Consider the following 18,548-nt stretch of genomic DNA (forward strand, 5'->3'; position numbering starts at 1 on the left):
TTGGTTTTTTTGTTTGTTTTGTTTTTGTTGTTTTGTTTTTCGAGACAGGGTTTCTCTGTGTAGTCCTGGCTGTCCTGGAACTCACTCTGTAGACCAGGCTGGCCTGGAACTCAGAAACCTGCCTGCCTCTGCCTCCCAAGTGCTGGGATTAAAGGCGTGTGCCACCACGGGCTCCCCAAGTGCTATCTTAATCTCTTCTGAGGGTACACAGACAGCTACCGGAGACTCCCATTATGCTTTACCGCTCAACACTGACACTGTGGGGAACCAAACAACTTCTACACAAACGCATGAACTCTTGTGGGGTCAAGGAGACCCAAATCACAGTGGATTAGTGCCACCAGCTGTGAACAATGCATTCAGAGGTCTCTGCGGGTGGCCATTGCTCATTTCAGCTCAAGAGTTTTCTTCTCTTTTGTCCTAGAAATATATGAAGATCCTAACTCAGATCAGACCCCAGACTCAAGGACTCCCTTCATAGAGGTCTTGGGCTCCTTAAGATACCCTGTGGCATTCCCATTCCTCATTTCTGTAAAATTGTCCGGGCTTCAGTTATCCCTGAGATCTTTAAACTCAAGTGGCATAAACATAGACCATCCATCTCTGGCATTGACCCACAGACCTCGCTTTCCCCATTTTCAGCTGAATTTGCTTTTGGAGTCAAATGGCCATGAAAATACTGGATTGATTCTCAGCAGGGGCAGGAACACTTGCTCTGGAGAACTGGGTTAATTGGTTCAGATCTATTTTAGAGGCAAGGTAGTATTAAGCGATTATAAGTGAAAATCTACTTATCCTAACCAGGTTTTAGACACTCAGGGCTACTAACCTCTCCTTTCTGAGCTACGTAATTTATATAAGTGTAGAGAATGTTAAGGGGAGGTAGAGAGTGAGGCCTCTGTGAGGAGCTCCAGTTGTTAAGTTTTGGGTTGATTATGGGACAGAATGACAGTTACCATCAGTATGATGTTACATAGAAATGTCGGTGCTTTCCCACAGTGAGAATTTATAAAAACAAGCCACCTTGGTTTCATCAGCTGTAGCTTGTCAAAAAGTCCCAGCTTCCCTTGATAGCAGTGTTGACAAACACTGGTTCTTTCATTCCACTTTTTAAAAATTAAATTTATTTATTCACTTTACAACCCAATATCAGCCCTTCCTCTCCTTCCCCCAGTACTCCCTCCTCATGTAAGTCCTCTCCCCATTCCTGTTAGAAGGGAAAGCCCCTCTCTGGGTGTCAACCTCCCAACCCCCTCCCCATATCAAGTTCTTTTATTCCAGTCTCAACAGCTAAGGTTAACTCGAGGTCACACAGTAGAAATCACAGAGCAAGCCTCTCTCTCCGTTTATCCCCACCCACCCCAAGCCTTCCTCTGTGTGTGCGTGCCTGTGTGTGTGCTATGTGCGCATGAAGAGTTAGAGAGGATGCAGCAGAGATCCAAAGAGGTCTAAGTACAGGCAAGCACAAAGCCGCTAAGGATGCAGAGGGAATCTCTGGGCAGTCACCAACACAGCTGAAGGTCAGCTGGAGGTCAGCTGGAGAGTCAAGGTGTCAGGGTCGACGATGAGCAGAGCCTGAGAGTCAAGTTAACAAAGGTAGAGTGTAGGCTCTGGAGATGGTAGAGATGAGGGCAGGACCAGGTCCAGACACATGAATGAGAGGATCAATGTTAGATCCAGATGGGCAAATGAAAAAAGGCCAGCAATCTCAGAAGGCCACATCAGCAGGGAGGACAGAGCCATCTGTCCCCTGATGCACACGGTAGGTGGTCACATGATAGGCCATCACCATCACATTGTTAAACGTTCTCCTCTTTGTGGAGCACAGGTGAGTGTGTTGTACACTTTCCTTGGTCTGGTGTGTTTGGTGAGTTCTCAGGCCTGGTTTTCGTATCATTTAAACACATCCATTCACTCATATGGTCCCAATTAACTTTCTAGGGGATGGTGTTCTTTCTACTTTTAGCTATAAGTTATTCGTGTGGGTATTGCCAGGCAGATGGAGTTGCTTACATTCCCACAGAGGCATGGAGCCCTCCTTTCATTAGCATTCATAGTAGTCACCTGCAGAGTCACCCAGGACAGGGGACAGCCTGAGAAGTCAGTGCTTGTACAACATAGTGACACTGAGCAGGGTATGATCCAATCTCAGCAGTTATGTAAATTATATTCCACAGCGTTTCTCTCTTGTGTACTTTTCTTAGTATAATATTTTATTTATTCTTGAGACTTTCATAATGAATATATTAGGTTTTTATCATGTCTACCTTGCACTGTGCCCCTCAACATCTCCTGGGAGCCTCCCTTCCCCAACCATGACTTTCTCCCAACATCTTGTTCTTTTACCTTTTATAACATACTGAGTACGGTTAATGTTTCCCACGTGCACAGCTAGAGATGAGGCCTTATGGGCCCCTACTCCATCCCTGTTGAAATGCTGACTGGCTCGATCTTGCTCAGGTCTTGCATGCAACCGCAGCAGCTGTGAGCCCAGGAGGTGACCAGCCATGTCATATCCACAGCAGCCTTCTGCAACTTCTGGCGTTTACAAGCTTTTTCCCCCCTCTTTTTCTGGGATGTTCCCTGGTGTGTGTGTGTGCGCGTGCGTGCGTGCGTGCGTGTGTGTGCGTGTGCACACGCACACGCACACACACGCACACACGCATGTGACGTAAATGTTGTATTTGGGCTGAGATGTCCACAGTGACTTATTATCTGCACTTTGACCAGTTATGTGTCTCTGTATTAACCACTATCTGCTGCAAAAAGACACTTGTCTGATGAGGGATGAGAGATGCAGTAGTCTGAGTATAAAAAAATAAGTATTTAGAAGTCAGACTGATAATCATGCCCATTTAGCAAAACAATAGTACTACATTTTCCCTAGGACCTATGGCGACCTCCTTGGCCATGAATTCTTAGACAGGTCTACAGTATCATCTGTGAGCTCTCTCCTATAGACTGGTGCCGGGAGCCAAACCCAGGAAATTACCTGCTGTTCGGAAAGCCTAGTCAGTACAAGGGTAAGAAAGGACATTGTGTGTCCCAGGTCCCAGGAACTTAAAGAACGTCTGGTATTTCCTGGGAGCCGGTTACGACAGTGGGATGGTCTCGGTCAATGAGGATTCAATTGTGAGATAGCCCTAAGCAATGACCCTTGCCTAAGCTTCCTGTTTTGCTGTGTCTTTATAACCTGCTTCCTGAAATTAAAGTTAGAGCTTGGTCAGAACCCCAGACTTGCTCTCATCCTTTGTGTCTCTTGTCCCTTCATTCTTTCACCCCCTTCCCTAGGGTCTCTTTGAATCCCCGTGGGCCGGGGAAGACTGAGACTTACTTAAATTTAACCAAAAAGCAGTTCATCGTCCCCATACCATCCATGCCACTATTGCACCAATGGGGATAGCTTGGCAAGCTGGGAGCTACTGCAGCTCGTGGGTTTACAGGTGGGAAAGACTGATTTTTCTCGCCGGCAGCCTTCATAACACCTCCTAGGACTGTGAAGCAGCACAGATGAAGGTTCCCAGTCAGTACTGGTTTGATTTTCCCATGTCCTGTTGCTCAAGTATATGGTGTCTTCAGCATTAGGGTCTTATTATTGAGACCTGCTAGACAACCAAGTGCAATAGCAGGAGCGATGTGTTGTTCAGGATGGGGTCTCTAGGTTGCCCCTGACCAACAACTTGAAGGGAGCTGCCCAGGCCCTAAGAGTTTTGTCTGATAACCTATGTCTTTAGAGAGGGGACATTATTCCCCATGTAAGCTAACTCCATTCACATTCTTTTTGTTTAATTTTAAAAAACTATTTGTTTATTTAAAATGCAGGAATACTCTGTCTACATGTATGTACGCCTACATGCCAGAGGAGATCATCTGATCTCTTTTATACGTGGTTGTAAGTCACCCTGTGGTTGCTGGGAATTGAACTCAGGACCTCTGGGAGAACTGCCAGTGTTCTTAACCACTGAGCCACCTCACCAGCCCCTTGTTTAATATATTTTTAAAAAATCTTATAAGGTAGGTGTCCATAAGGCTTTTTCTAGCCTCCTTCGTCAGTGTTAGTTATTCCTCTGTCATCTTTCCTCTGCCCTCTCTTCTCCTCTCCCTCCCTAACTTAACCCTTCCCTCTCCATGATTCCCCATCCTCCTGCCTACACCATCTGTATTCTACAACCCTTTCTCCCTTAAGATCCCCCCTCTCTACACACATGCACAATTTAAGAATAATAAATATAAATCTTCAAAGCAGGCTGGAGACACAACTCAGCGGTTAAGAGCACTGGCTACTCTTCCAGAGGTCTTAAGTTCGATTCCCAGTAGCCACATGGTGGCTCACAACCATCTGTAATGGGATCCAATGCCCTCTTCTAGTGTGTCTAAAGAGAACTACAGTGTACTCGTATACATAAAATAAATAAATAACTCTTTAGAAAAAAATAAATCTTCAAAGCATAAAGTTACATGGTGCTTATAAACTCAAAGGAGCTGCCTGTGTAGGCCTGCACAAGACTGAGTCAGGAGAGGAACTCAGGGGGGCCCAGCCCCAGCCTAAGGAGCTTTGTTACAGATGAAGGCTGCTGAGGAAGGGGAAATCACTGTCTGAAGTAGCCTGGTGTAGCCTCTGGGAAGCTACTTAAGCTTCAGTGGGTAGCTTCACTCCTATGCCTATGAGAGCGTCCCTGGTTAAACCCAATGAGTCACAAAGCAAAACCAAAACTCAAGCAAGAAGTCCTGAAAGAGGAGTGGGACTTGACAAGGAAGAGGAAGTGGGTTGGTGTGGCGGGGAGAGGTGAGAGGAACTGGGGGGGAAAGTGTACCAGAATGTATCTATCGCATGTGTGGAACCATCAACAATCGGCCATCTTGGTGTGCACGGAGGCCTGCTGAGAACAGACATCTAGAAAGCAAATCGGTCTGGAAGACGTGCAAGTCCTCATCACTGATAATGGGATCTGGAATCAGAGAGGCTGCTCTTTATGGCTCTTCTTAAAATCGAAGGTACTCATGGCTGGGACGAAAATGAATGAATTATAACTCAGGTGAGAGGCGTGCTTATGTTTGCAAAGCAAAAGACAACACAGTGTCTCCTGGTAGCAAACCAAACAAATCCAGAATAATGTGGGGAAAGGCAACTCAGGCCCATGGAAGCGGTCACACAGGTAGTGCCAAATTCAAAAGCAACCTTCCTTTGGTGGCTACTGGACAGTCTGTGTGACGCTGTATGCCTCGCAGACTTCAGCTAAAGAAAAGTGAAGAAATTAAAGATGTGCTCCCGTTTTAAAAAAAGGAAGTGAGAATAACAGTAAAATGTTTTCAATTAAAAAGAGCATAAGGCTAGAGCTGGAGAGATGGCTCAGCCGTTAAAAGCACTCTGACTGCTCTTCCAGAGGTCCTGAGTTCAATTCCCAGCAACCACATGGTAGCTCACAGCCACCTGTCATGGGATCTGATGCCCTCTTTTGGTGTACATGAAGAGAGCGACAGTTTATTCACATAAAATAAATAAATGAGAAAGGCTTCTTCTTTTCCTCCGGCAGCAGCCATCAGGTGAGCCAAGATGGATGCGTACAAATACACCCAGGAGCTATGGAGAAAGCAGCAGCCCGACTGATGCGCTTTCTTCTGAGGGTCTGCTGCTGCTAAAAGCTCTCTGCACTGCACAGGGCTTCCCGCCCCACACGGCCTGATAAAGCGCGAAGACTGGGATACAAGGCAAAGCAAGGTTATGCCATTTACAGGATTCGTGTCCCCCATGGTGGTCGCAAACGCCCGGTTCCTAAGGGTGCAACTTACGGCAAGCCTGTCCACCATGGTGTTAACCAGCTAAAATTTGCCCGAAGCCTTCAGTCTGTTGCTGAGGAGAGAGCTGGGCGCCATTGTGGGGCTTTGAGAGTCCTGAATTCCTACTGGGTTGGTGAAGATTCCACATACAAATTTTTCGAGGTTATCCTCATTCATCCATTCTATAAAGCTATCAGAAGAAATGCTGACACCCAGTGGATCACTAAACCAGTCCACAAGCACAGAGAGATGCGTGGGCTGACATCTGCTGGCCGAAAGAGCTGTGGCATTGGAAAGGGCCACAAGTTCCACCACACTATTGGTGGTTCTCGCCGTGCAGCCTGGAGAAGGCGCAATACTCTCCAGCTCCACCGTTACCATTAATACACATGATATTTGTACAATTCATATCCAATAAACAATTTTAGGACAGTCAAAATAAATAAATAAATAAATAAATAAATAAACCTTAAAAAAGAGCTAGAATTTTACTTCTTGGGCTACAGTGTAAGCCTTTCCTCGCTACTAGGGAGAATTTAAAAGAGAAACCATATAACCTTGGGGGGATACAGAGTAAACGAAGAAAGTTTTATTTAAAAACAAACAAAAAGCTCTTCTAAGGCTCAGAAGATGTCTGAACCAGAACCTACTCTCTTCTTCATTCTTCCCAGCTTTTTATGACGGAAGCTTCACTCTTGATAGGTTCAGCTGAGGATGCAAGGGTTCCCTTCCCCAGCCCCAGTCAAATGGCTACCTGTTGAGGTAAAGCTGGGTCCTGCCCTGAGCTACTCCATACTGTGGGAAACTGTGGTTTTTACATTGCACTTTGCTCTAGGAGACTCCATTTTACAAGCATTTGGAGGAAGGAGGATGGCTGTACATTTGGGTGGACGTGTGACCACCACCTTTTGTCTGGGACCATCCATGTAGCACAGACTGGTAAGGGGAAGTAGAAAGACTCTACCCTACGCACTTATGGCGTACTGAGACTGCAAGCACACAAGGATATACTAAAGTCATCTTAGGGAAGCCAGGCTCACGGACTTAGCAAACGCCAGGTCAAGGAAAGGATATAATTTCTTCGCATAGACCCCATAAAGAGATGGATGACCGGCACTGAGATGGCAACAGCCCTCCCCCACACCTGTCATCTCCTTAGATAGCTAGAGAGTCACTGGCAGGCCTGGAGGCCATTGAAGATAGGCCCTGTCTTATAATCCTCTTTAGAGCCTACCTTCTGTTTCTCTGTCTCTCTGTGTGTCTTTCTCTGTCTCTGTCTCTGTCTTCTCTCTCTCTCTCTCTGTGCGCATGTGTGTGTGTGCATGTGTGTGTGTGTGTGTGTGCACTTGTGTACAAGCACAGAACTCCTGAGTTACCTGGGGCTTCAGCTCTAGTCTCGTTCCCTACTACTGATGTGGCCTACTTAACTGCCATCTCCAGTCTGCCTGCTTGCCTGACCCATCCATCCATCTCCCTGTTCCCTCATCAGGACCCGGCCTTGCCCTTCTGCCTCTGCAGCTGGACTTAGCTCTACGGCTCTGCTCTCAAGGTCCTGGCACACAGCTGCTGCCCCTTGAGCCTCTTTCCTGTGGTTGAGCTTGGGCTTCTTGTCTTATCAATACAGACTGTATTTACCTCTGAGACCTTTTGCTTTAGCTCTTTGTAATCACATCATAAGCCACACAAACAGTTTTACTATGTGACACATAATGCATGAGCTGAGGGTTAATATTAGTAATTAAGACTGGAATCCAAGTGTTTGTCTCAGCCCGGTTGCCAAGGAGAAATAAGAATATCTGCCCTTGTTGCCACTGAAACCTCTAAACCTTGTGAATTTCTTTTTATTCAATAAATTCTGGCATTGTAGAAAGACACGGGAGTGTTCACTGATGTTTCTGACAGTTTGCCAATGACATTAACTTTCTCTAAGTAGAATGATGTCTACCCCCTGTACCTGCTTCTCAGCTTCAGACATGTGACCAAGAGGCAGAGGCTCCTTCTTGTACTTAATTCCAACTCATGGGATGGAAGACGTCTCTTGCACAGAGCCCCAGAGAGAACTGGGGCCTCCCTCTTCCTTGATAAAATCCGAAGGTGGTGGGTCCATGTTGACGAATTGAGAAAGCCAGCAGCTACCCCCGGCCCGCACCATCCTGCTCAGTGCTATAAATTATGGAACAGAATGGCAGTGAGGTGGAAAGGGAGCTGGGACCAACCACCCTGCAGAAGGAGCTTTCTTAGAAGAAAGAGAGCTTTGTGGAACCTGAAGGCATTGATTGGGCCTTGGGATAGGAGAGCATTTAGAGAGACAGGTTAAAGTGGAAGAAGATGGTTGTCATGACAACACTACGAGGTAACCTGGAAAAGAAAGGGAGAGTGTAGGGAGACACACACCTATACACACAGAGAGACCAGACAGGTGGACATGAAGAGTACCTTTAGAGACATCCCCTGAATAGTACTGATGAGATGGTGTATTAGGGTTCTATGGAGTCACAGAAGTTATGGAAAGTCCCTATATAGTAAGGGAATTTGTTATGATAACTCACAGTTTGTAGTCCAACTCGCCAACAAGGGTCAACTGTGGTCCAAGGATCTAGTAGTTGTTCAGTTCCACAAGGCTAGTAGATTCCAACATATGTACTGGCAAGTAAGTGCAAGCAGGTGAAGAAGAGGGAATCTTCCTTCTTTCAACGTCCTTATGTAGGTCTCCAGCAGAAAGTGTGGCCCAGATTAAAGGTGTGTGCCACCGTGCCTGGATCTGGGACTTGCTCTGTCCCAGAGGACCTTGAACTCAGAGATCTCCTTGCCTTAGTCTCCTGGGATTCATAGCCACTATGCTTCAAGATCTCCATGGCAAGATCCAGGTCAGAAACTTGTGTCTCCCAGCCTCAAGATCTGGATCACAGGTAAGCCTTCCAATTCTGGATTGTACTTCATTCCAGATACAGTCAAGCTGACAACCAGGAGTAGCGATTACAGATGGTTGACAGGTAAACGTGCTTGTTTAGGGTCTTCAAGTCCTACGACCTGCATTTGATCTCCAGGATCCACAGGTAGAAGAAGAGAGAACAGACTCCTGTGAGTTGTCCTCTGACCTTGACACACATGCTCAGAAATGAATACTTAGATGTCTTTAAAAAAGAAATCCCCCAATAAAGGGGCTTTTCCAACTTCTCTGAATTTTCAGGATGTAAAGTTCTACACCAAGTAAATTGAGATGCCAAGGGGCCAGGTCCTACTAGATAAAATCATTAATTTGTCATGCAGTTACAAGAGGGAGACCCTGGGCTTGCTTTCTACCTCTCCTTGTGTGATTTCTCTCACAGCAGGGGCCTGCAGATTCTCAGGCCTGTAGGCGGACTTCTGGGAAGGAGGCAGCTGAAAGTTGTGTGATCTAACACTCAAAGTCTACTGAGGGTCTTTATATTACAGATCCTCTGGCTGCTTCTTCCTGGTCCCCTCCCTGGCCCCTCAAATTATGCTCTGCCTCTCCAGCCATCTGTCAAAGAGCTGTGTTCCTGCTGTGTGGAAACATCAAGTCTGGCCGCTCTCCCCACTGCCCAGCACAGAGAGTACTTACAGGTTTATCAGCATTTCCCAGATTCCTAGGCCAAGCTAAACCTAGCGGAATTTGCGGCTATCCCCTAAAACCTCCTTTTTGAGTTGTGTTTCTAAAGGGTTTTGAAGGTTTCCCTTCAGGCTCCCTGTCTTGGAGTACACTCTCTACTAACCCAGCTCCTTGTGGATTTTAAAGGGAAGGTCTCTCCATCCAACACCCCCCCAACCCCCAAGGTCCCATTCCATCATGCTCTCTCTGGTATGATGTTGTATCTCTCCTAATTGTTCTCTCATTGATAAGGCCGGATCAGGTCCCCAAAGCCCCAGGACCACAAGGCTCTCTTTACTAATAAAGCTCATTCTGGCTGGGCAGTGGTGGCTCACACAGGTTCCAGCACTCAGGAGGTGGAGGCAGGAGAATCTCTATGAGTTGTAGGCCAGCCTGTTCTTCCAAACAGTCAGAGATGTTACACAGAGAAACTCTGTCTCAAACAACAAAAATAATAACTTTTAGCTAGGTGTAGTGAGTTACCACGCCTTTAATCCCAGCACTCTGGAGGCAGAGGCAGGCAAATCTCTGAATCAGAGACCAGACTAGTCTACACAGTTTCAGGATAATCAGGCTACACGGTGAGACCCCTTTTTCATAAAACAAACAAACAACAATAAAAGCTCATTCTTAAGTCTAATTTTATGTCAACTCCCTTTCAGAAGCTGCCTCTCCCCCCCCCCGCCCCCTTCCCTATATAGTAAGATGCTTTCAAAAAGGAGAGAAAAAGTCTGGCATATAACTTTAGTTCCAGCATTCAGGAGGCAAAGGCAGACAGATCGCTAAGTTCAAGGCCAGCCCGGTCTACCAAGTGACTGTGAAGCTCAGATCTAAATAGGACAGCATATTATGTCTCTTCTCCCCAACACTCAAAAGTAGAAGTGGAGTTGGAAAGACTGTAAGGGCCAGAGGATGTCTGCAGCCAAACTGTATTTGCAGGAGACAGCAGCTTGCTTCCACTCATGAACTCCCACTGACTGGGATTGAATGCAGAAGACAGCAGGGCTAGATCCATCCATTGCTATTTATCCACCTGGTGTGAAATCCACCCTAGAAGCAGTTTCCTTCCTCTCCTACATCACCTCAGAACTTTCTAAAGCTCCTAAGAGCTATATATTATGCTATTGACTTTTTTTTAATCTTAGGTTTTTTGTCTTTTTTTTTTTTTTTTTAATTTTTCTTTTTATATATATGAGCACACTGTCACTGTCTTCAGACACACCAGAAGAGGGCATCAGATCCCATTACAGATGGTTGTGAGCCACCATGTGGTTGCTGGGAATTGAACTCAGGACCTCTGGAAGAGCAGCTGGTGCTCTTAACTGCTGAGCCATCTCTCAAGCCCCCGTGCTACTGATTTATAACCGTTAAACAAATCAAACTTGTAGGTAAAACGCAATGAACTTAAGCCCCAGAACCCAGGGAAGGCAAGGGACTGAACTACTTTATTTTATTGGTTTTAGTAGCAGTGTGGTTCAAACCCTGAGCATCTGTCTTGTGCGTTAGGCAAGAACACCACTACCGAATGACAGCGACTTCCGAGGTCCGAATATCAGATCAGTCGCCTCCTGAAGCCGTGGGAGATCACTGTGCTCTGGAATCTGGAGAGAGGCGAATGCAAAGGCAAGTCGGCAACCTTTATCTCTGGCGGGCCTTTCTTCAGGACAGCTTTCCGGTCTTCCCCATGACAAAGCCGCTCGCTGTAACCCGAGAACAGAGAATCTTCCAAGGGGCCAGCATAGATCCCACAGGCCTCTGCTTGCTAGGAGAGAAGATGGTCTGCTGAACAGCATACCAGAACCAGATTGTCATTTTTATGTTAGGTTTAAAGCGTTTTTCTTGTCTCCTCTCCAACCCCCATACTGTGACTATATTATAATTTATTAACTAATGTGGGTGCTGAGAATTGAACGCAGGTCCTCTGGAAGAACAGCCAGAGCTCTTATCTGTAAGCCAGTGATTTTGAACATCTCTAACACTGTGATCCTTTAATATCCTTTTCTCAACCATAAAATGATTTCCTTGCAATTTCATAACTGAAATTTTGCTACTGTTATGAATAGTAATGTAAATATCTGATATGTGACCCCTGTAAAAGGGTCATTCATCCCAAAAGGGGTCATGACCCACAGGTTGAAAACCACAGTGCCTAAGTATTCTCTGAGTTCTCTCTCTCTCTCTCTCTCTCTCTCTCTCTCTCTCTCTCTCATCCCTCTCCTCCTTTCCCCTCCTTCCCCCTTGATCTTTCTCTCTGGATCTCACTAGGTAGGCTTTGCTGTTCTGGATCTATGCAGACCAGGCTGGCCTCGAACTCACAGAGATCCTCCTGCTTCTGCCTTCCAAGTGCTGGAATTAAATGTGTGTGCCACTATGTCTGGCTTTTTCTTTTCTTTTTAACTTTTGAGTTACATTTCTGTAAGTGCATTAGCATCTAAGGAAAAAGAAAGAGAAGCTAGGGTGTATTAGCATTTACGCCCAGTGAGCATGCTATTTCATTAATTCTCTGTTTATATGTCATGGTAACTCCTTAAGGTAGAACTCTGTACACAGAGTCATTGGCAATATTGTAAAAATTGTTTGTAATACATTAGGCTACATTGTAAAAGTGAAACATCCTAAAATCTGTAAAGAGCCAGCTGAAGATGTCAGCTCAATGGTACGGTGTGTGCTTAGTAATGCAGAACGCCTGGAGGTCAACTCCCACATCCAAACCAAAGCAAAACCAAAAAAAAAAAAAAAAACCACAAGGAAAAGAAAGAGAGGCTCTCTGGGACTCGAATGGTGAATGAACCAGTGTACCCACACGCGTACACACATTTACACATGAAATTAATGAAACATACTTTTTATAAAAGTATGTGAGCTTCCTCTAATACACCCAGTTCATAAAGTTTGTATCTTCTATTTCTCATAGGTGAAAAAGGTAGTTCAAGTACTGTGTCACCATGCAATGCTATTTGTTAAGCCATCAAATTGTCTAAATAAAGTCCAATACTAAGACTGAAGAAAAACAAGCCATGGTAGTATATCGTCGTGCCTTTAATCTCAGCACTAGGGAGGCAGAAACAGGTGGATCTCTGAGTTTGAGGCCAGTCTTGTTTATACGCAAGTTCCAGGACACTCTCTCTCTCTCTCTCTCTCTCTCTCTCTCTCTCTCTCTCTCTCTCTCTCTCTCTCTCTCTCTGTCTCTCTCTCACACACACACATTAAATAAAATTGAAAGTCTTAATAATAAGCATATTGACAGACAGTGGTGGCACACACCTTTAATTCTAGCACTTGGGAGGCAGAGGCAAGTGGATCTCTGTGAGTCTGAGACCAGCCTGGTCTACAAAGTGAGTTTTCCAGGATATCCAGGATGATACAGAAAAACCCTGTCTCTGCTCCAGAAAAAAACATATATATACTGGCATTTGCTGCCTGAGTTTTAATTTCTTTAGATTTTTGTTTTTCTAAAGTATTAGGTAAAAAACACACATCCCAGGGTAGCATTGTACAGGAGCATTTTATAAAGAAATAATAAGCCATGTTTTATATCAATTTTATCCTATGTAAAATAATTTGTAAGGCTTCTTTCTGTTTTGCCAAAACATTCTTATCCAACATTAACTATTTATTCTATTGAAATTTGGAAATCATTTATACTATAATGCATTGACTAGACAGGTGTGGTGGCTCATACCTATAATCCTAGCACTGGGGAAGATGAGGAAGGAGGATGGCCATAAGTTCAAAGCCAACCAGGGCTATAAAGTGAGTTCTAGGACAATCTGGGCTCTAGAATTGAGACTTAGAGAGAGAGAGAGAGAGAGAGAGAGAGAGAGAGAGAGAGAGAGAGAGAGAGGAAGAAGAAGAAGAAGAGGAAGAGGAGGAGGAGGAGGAGGAGGAGGAGGAGGAGGAAGAGGGAGGAGGAAGAGGAGGAAGAGGAGGAAGAGGAGGAAGAGGAGGAAGAAGAGGAGGAAGGGAGGGCAGGAAAGGGAAGAGAGGGGAAGGGAAAAAAAGAGATGTATAATAACCAATCTAAATTTAGAAAATGTTTCCAAATCAGCTAGTGGCACTGAGTGGGCAAGTCTTATCTGTAAATCTAACCCAGCTGTCTTCATGGCTCTCTGATGAATATTTAGCTGTAACTTTACTATTCATGGACACCTAGTCGTGCTGAGCCTCTAACACAGCAAGTGAGTCTGATGTGACCTTTTTTTTTCCCCAATGCTGTAGCGTATCCACTTTAAGTTTGTATTTGCGTTATTTTGGTTTACATGTATAAGTGAAAATACATAAAAATAGTTTTATATAGCTATATGTACCTTAGAGATTATACTAAATTATTTTCTATTACCATGTTTAGTTTACGTAGTGTATATGCATTCACATGTGAGCACATGTGTGTGTAGAGGACAACATGCAGAATTCAGATGTCTCCTTCCATCCTGTGGGTGACAGGTCAGACTCAAGCTGTCAGGCTTGGTGGAGAACACCTTTCTATCAGTCGTAGGCAGGCTTTAACCTGAATATTTATGAGAAAATACCTTTAGATTCACATTCCTGAATTTCATGTTTTCTTTCCAAGGCATAACGTAACGTGTCGGGATCATCCCTTGCTTTAGAGAGAACCGAGGCAAGTGGATATCCTCACACCTGAAGATGAATTAGGAAAGGAGAAAGATCTTGAGTTCATTCGTGTCCATGTCACTCTAAAGAACGGTTGTGTTCCTCAGATCCTGCAGCTGCAGGACAGAGTTGTGCTATGCGTTCATCTAACAGTGAGCCAACTCTTTAAATCTCTCAGTAGCCAGCCATCTGGGTAGGGTAACTCAGGCCTGATGTCCCAACAGTCAGGAAGCAAAAGGGATTGCTATGGAGACCATCCTAGTCTACTTATTGAATACAGGGCTAGCTAGGGCTACGGTGAGACCCTTCCACGACACCAACCAACCCAAGTGTCAGCAAGATCAAGTTAGGGCTGGGTATGTGTACTCCAACTACAAATGGACATACAACCCAGATTTTTATTTTTATTTTTTTATTTTTATTTGGTGTGTGTATATGTGTGGGAAGGTGCTTTTCAGAGACCGGAAGTGGGCATTAGAGTCTCTGGAGCTGGAATTAGAAGCACTTGTGAGCTGTTCAATGTGAGTGCCAGGAAGTGAACTCTGGACCTCTGGAAGAACAGCAGGTACTCCTAACTACTGAGCCATCCCTCCAGCCCCTATAATCTAGTTTTAAGAATGAATATAGGAAACCGTAAGTTGTTTCATACCTTTGAATTGTCCACAGGAGATATGAAGCCAAAGAAAAGGATGCAAGCGAGGAAGACTGATTTGGATTCTTTATCCAAGCTCTGTACTTAAGTCAGACTCACTATCCCTGCATAGACTTCTCTCTATATGTAACATTAAGCTTTCTGTATAAAAGAAGAGCCTGTTGTGGTCTGAATGAGAATGGCCCCCATCGGTTCATATGATCATTTAAATATTTGGTCCCCAGTAGTGGAACTGTGTGGGAAGGATTAGAAGGCATGGCCTTGTTGGAGGAGGTGTGGTCTTGGAGGAGGCGTGGCCTTGTTGGAGGAGGTGTGGTCTTGGAGGAGGCGTGGCCTTGTTGGAGGAGGTGTGGTTTTGGAGGAGGCATGGCCTTGTTGGAGGTGGTGTGTCACTGGGGTGGGCTTTGAGGTTGCAAAAGCCTTCACTAGCCACCCCAGCTAGCTCCCTCTCTCTATGCTTCTTTATGAGATATGAGCTCTTAGTTCCAGCACTGTGCCTGGCAGCCTGCTCCTATGCTCCCCAACATGGTCATGGGTTAACCTTCTGGAACCAGAGCTTATAAACTCTAAGTTGTTTTGGCCATGGTGCCTCTTCCCAGCAATGGCAAAGTCACTAAGACAAAACACAAAAGTTACTGTGCTCTTGTATGTAGGCCCCAGACTGCAGATCAAATCAACAACAAAAACCTCTGCGATCATGGAGAGTTCGAGGTACACACCTGCAGTCCCAGCTATGTGAGAGGCCGATGCAAAGGAATCACAAACCCCAGAGCAGCGTGAACAATTTAGGAGACAGTATCTCACAGCAGGGGGAGGCAAGGTTGTAGGAGTCAGAGGGAATGAGGGCTCCAGAACATGGCCCACCAGATCAGCTAAGCAGGGCTCGCATGGGCTCATAGAGACTGAAGCAGCAAGCATGGGCCTGCCTGGGTCTGGACCAGGTCCTCTGTGTATGTTATGGCTGTCAGCTTGTGTTTTTGTGGGACTGCTAGCAGTGGAAGTAGGTGTATCTCTGATTTATTTGCCTGCTCTTTTCTGAAGACGAAAGAGAATGGGAATGGATCTGGGGGACGAGGGGAGGTGGGGAAGAGGGTTGGGAGGAGTGGAGGGAAGGCTGTGTGATTGGGATGTATTTCATCTGAGAAAAACCCATTTCAATTAAAAAAAAAATATATAGAGAGAGGCTGCTGCAGAGATGGCTGAGCAGTTAAGAGCTCTTGAGTGTTCTGTCACCATGAAGACAGGAGTTCAGTTTCCAGCATCCACATTGGGCTGTTCACAAATGCCTGTGGCTCCAATTCCCCCAAAATGTAACACCCTCTCTTGGCCTCCAAGGACAGACCGACAGAGACAGAAAGACAGACACACACACACAATCCATAAACTCTTGCAGACAAATACATATAAGCAATTTTTTAAATAAGAAAAAAGTAATTTTAAGGGGCTGAAAGGGGTGCAGTTTAGGTGGTAGAGAGCTTGCCTAACATGCATAAAGCTGGAGTCCCATGTCTAGCACTGCTTGGCGGTACACACCTGTACCCCTAGCAACGTGGACGCAGAAGATAAAGAGTCCAAAGTCATTCTCAGCTATATAGAGAGGTCAGGTCTGGCTTGGCCTACTTGAGACCCTGTCATGGGAGTGATGTGGCCTAACATGTGGGAGATCCTGTTCTGTCTCTAATTCAACACCACAAACCACCAGCCCAGACCCTGAGGTCTTTACTTATGGCAGTGTGTTGGGGGCTGTGCAGGAGGAAAAACAAAACAGCTTCAGAATTCATGGAACGTGACTCACCTGTTAGCACAACCATGATGGGCGTGCCTCAGAGAGGCAGAGCCCCGGAGTGCTGTGTCCTGAGGACTTGATGCTGTTGTGGTTTCACTCCGCTGGTTGTCCTCATGGTCATCACATCCCTCCTAATCTACGAGTTGTATAAAACTCTAAGGGGGTTTCCAGCCCCTCACTGGGATTAAGAGCTGTGTCATTGACATATTAGTGATTGATCTTTTTCAAGCATTGCTGTTGGAGCAGGTTAATGATTCCCCACCATCCTTAGAATCTGGAGATGTAAACTGTTAATAAAGTTAGGTAAAGATGTTTTTATTAGTGGTCTTGATGTAGAAAATCTTGGGGAACGATTTAAAGTTCAGAGAGGCACACTTTTGATAACTGAGGGATTTTTTGAGGGCAGAGAACCAGAACAATGGCAGTCTTACTAGTACCAGCTGGGGCGTCTTGTTCAAGCTGGACCGATGATCAAGGTGCTGATAAATTTCTTGTACCCGTTTCTTGCCCTCAGCCTCTTGATATAATTTAATAAAAATTGTTAATGGATAGGTACATACCCTGAGGATTTAAAATAGACAGGACTTTTTTTATATAAGTTTAATTTGTGATTCAAGATTTTTTTGTAAGATTAATGATTGTTTTGGTTTTTTTTTTGTTTGTTTGGTTGGTTTTTTTTTGGTTTTTCGAGACAGGGTTTCTCTGTGTAGCCCTGGCTGTCCTGGAACTCACTCTGTAGACCAGGCTGGCCTCGAACTCAGAAATCCGCCTGCCTCTGCCTTCCAAGTGCTGGGATTAAAGGCGTGTGCCACCACTGCCCAGCATTGATTGGTTCTTTGTAACTACAAATCACAGCCCGTCAGGATGAAAAACTGGCTGAAAAAACATCTTGCTTATACTTTGTTAATCTATAACTTGTTTAGACATGAATGTATGTAGGTTCTTGAAAAGAATTTTTTATCTGTAATACATGTTTATTCATGTAAAGGTATTGGGAACATACTGTTTTTTTAAAAAATAACCACTCACTAGAAGAAAAATAGAATGTAACCATATTGTAATTTTTATACTGCTTGAAGGATTTTGCTGGGCTATATAAGCAGTAGAAAAATAAAGTTGGAGCTTGTTGGGAGTTTGCTTCACCTACCCAGTGTGTGCTACCTTACCCTTCTCACCGGCCCCAAAGAAGAAAGATTTTACTCCCTCAGAGAAAAGTCTGCTGAGTGGTCGGTCACTGCCTCCCCACCCCTCCTGTTTACCTGAACAGTTGAGGCTGCTCTTCAACAGGTTTGGATATGTTCTCTGCTGTCTGGTTGTTGTCAAGTTTGGGTAAGGCAGGACCAGCATCTTTTTCGGAAGCCATCATTGGCAGAAATGACAGAATTCTCAGCTAGAATTCTCTCACAGTCCAATTCTGATGAAACTGTTGCCATTGATGTAACAATCGTCTTTGCCACCGCAACCCTCAGGAGCTAAGAGGATGCAGGGCAGAGCTTTTTGCTGTGTGTGTACATCTCCTCAGGAAAAAATATGTTTTAAAATGAGAGGATGTGGAGACATGGCAAATTTGACAAAGGAAAAATACACTGAACCAGAGCCTGGGGATGTAGAGCCCAGGGATGTAGTTCAGTTGGTGGCACTCGCTTAGCAGGACTGAACTGTAGGTTCTATCTTTAACACTGTACAAACCAAGTGTGCTTGTACACACCTGTAACCTAGCACTTGGAAGAGGCAGGAGGACCAGAGGTTTAAGGCCATCACTGACTACTACATAGCACATTCTAGGACAGCCAGAGTTACATACGGAGATCCCCCACCTCAAAAAAGAAAACCAACTTCTTACATTTTCTTTTGACAAATCAATGTTAAGAAGCTTCAGGACAGACTTAAGTTTCTGTATGTGAGACTCAAAGGGCTCAGCAGACAAAGCTGTTTGAAGTGCAGGCCCTGAAACCTAGAAACCACTTCAAGGGCAGAGACATCTGACTCCACAAAGGCCCTTTGCCATCACATGTACGGCCTCCACACCTCCCCTCTCATGCACACTAAAAAATAACTTTAAAAAGAATGCCACAAAGTAGTAGACACAGCGGCACAGGCTCGTATGTCAG

The 18,548-nt window shown here is 45.1% G+C and overlaps 1 protein-coding gene and 1 pseudogene across 1 annotated transcript; one reads left to right on the forward strand and one right to left on the reverse strand.

Moving 5' to 3' along the window:
• The first annotated feature begins 5,554 nt into the window (after positions 1-5,554).
• Positions 5,555-6,181, forward strand: LOC117720001 (large ribosomal subunit protein eL15 pseudogene; annotated as a pseudogene).
• A 4,606-nt stretch (positions 6,182-10,787) lies between these two features.
• On the reverse strand, positions 10,788-18,474 carry Spmip10 (sperm microtubule inner protein 10). The gene is made up of 3 exons (XM_034518476.2): positions 17,697-18,474; positions 13,918-14,026; positions 10,788-11,150 (listed from the first exon to the last, which is right to left on the reverse strand). Exons 1-3 carry the CDS (start codon positions 17,801-17,803, stop codon positions 10,941-10,943), a joined length of 426 nt encoding a protein of 141 aa, XP_034374367.1. The 5' UTR covers positions 17,804-18,474; the 3' UTR covers positions 10,788-10,940.
• Between the last annotated feature and the right edge of the window lie 74 nt (positions 18,475-18,548).

This window comes from Arvicanthis niloticus, chromosome 14 (assembly GCF_011762505.2).
Source record: "Arvicanthis niloticus isolate mArvNil1 chromosome 14, mArvNil1.pat.X, whole genome shotgun sequence".
NCBI lineage: Eukaryota > Metazoa > Chordata > Mammalia > Rodentia > Muridae > Arvicanthis > Arvicanthis niloticus.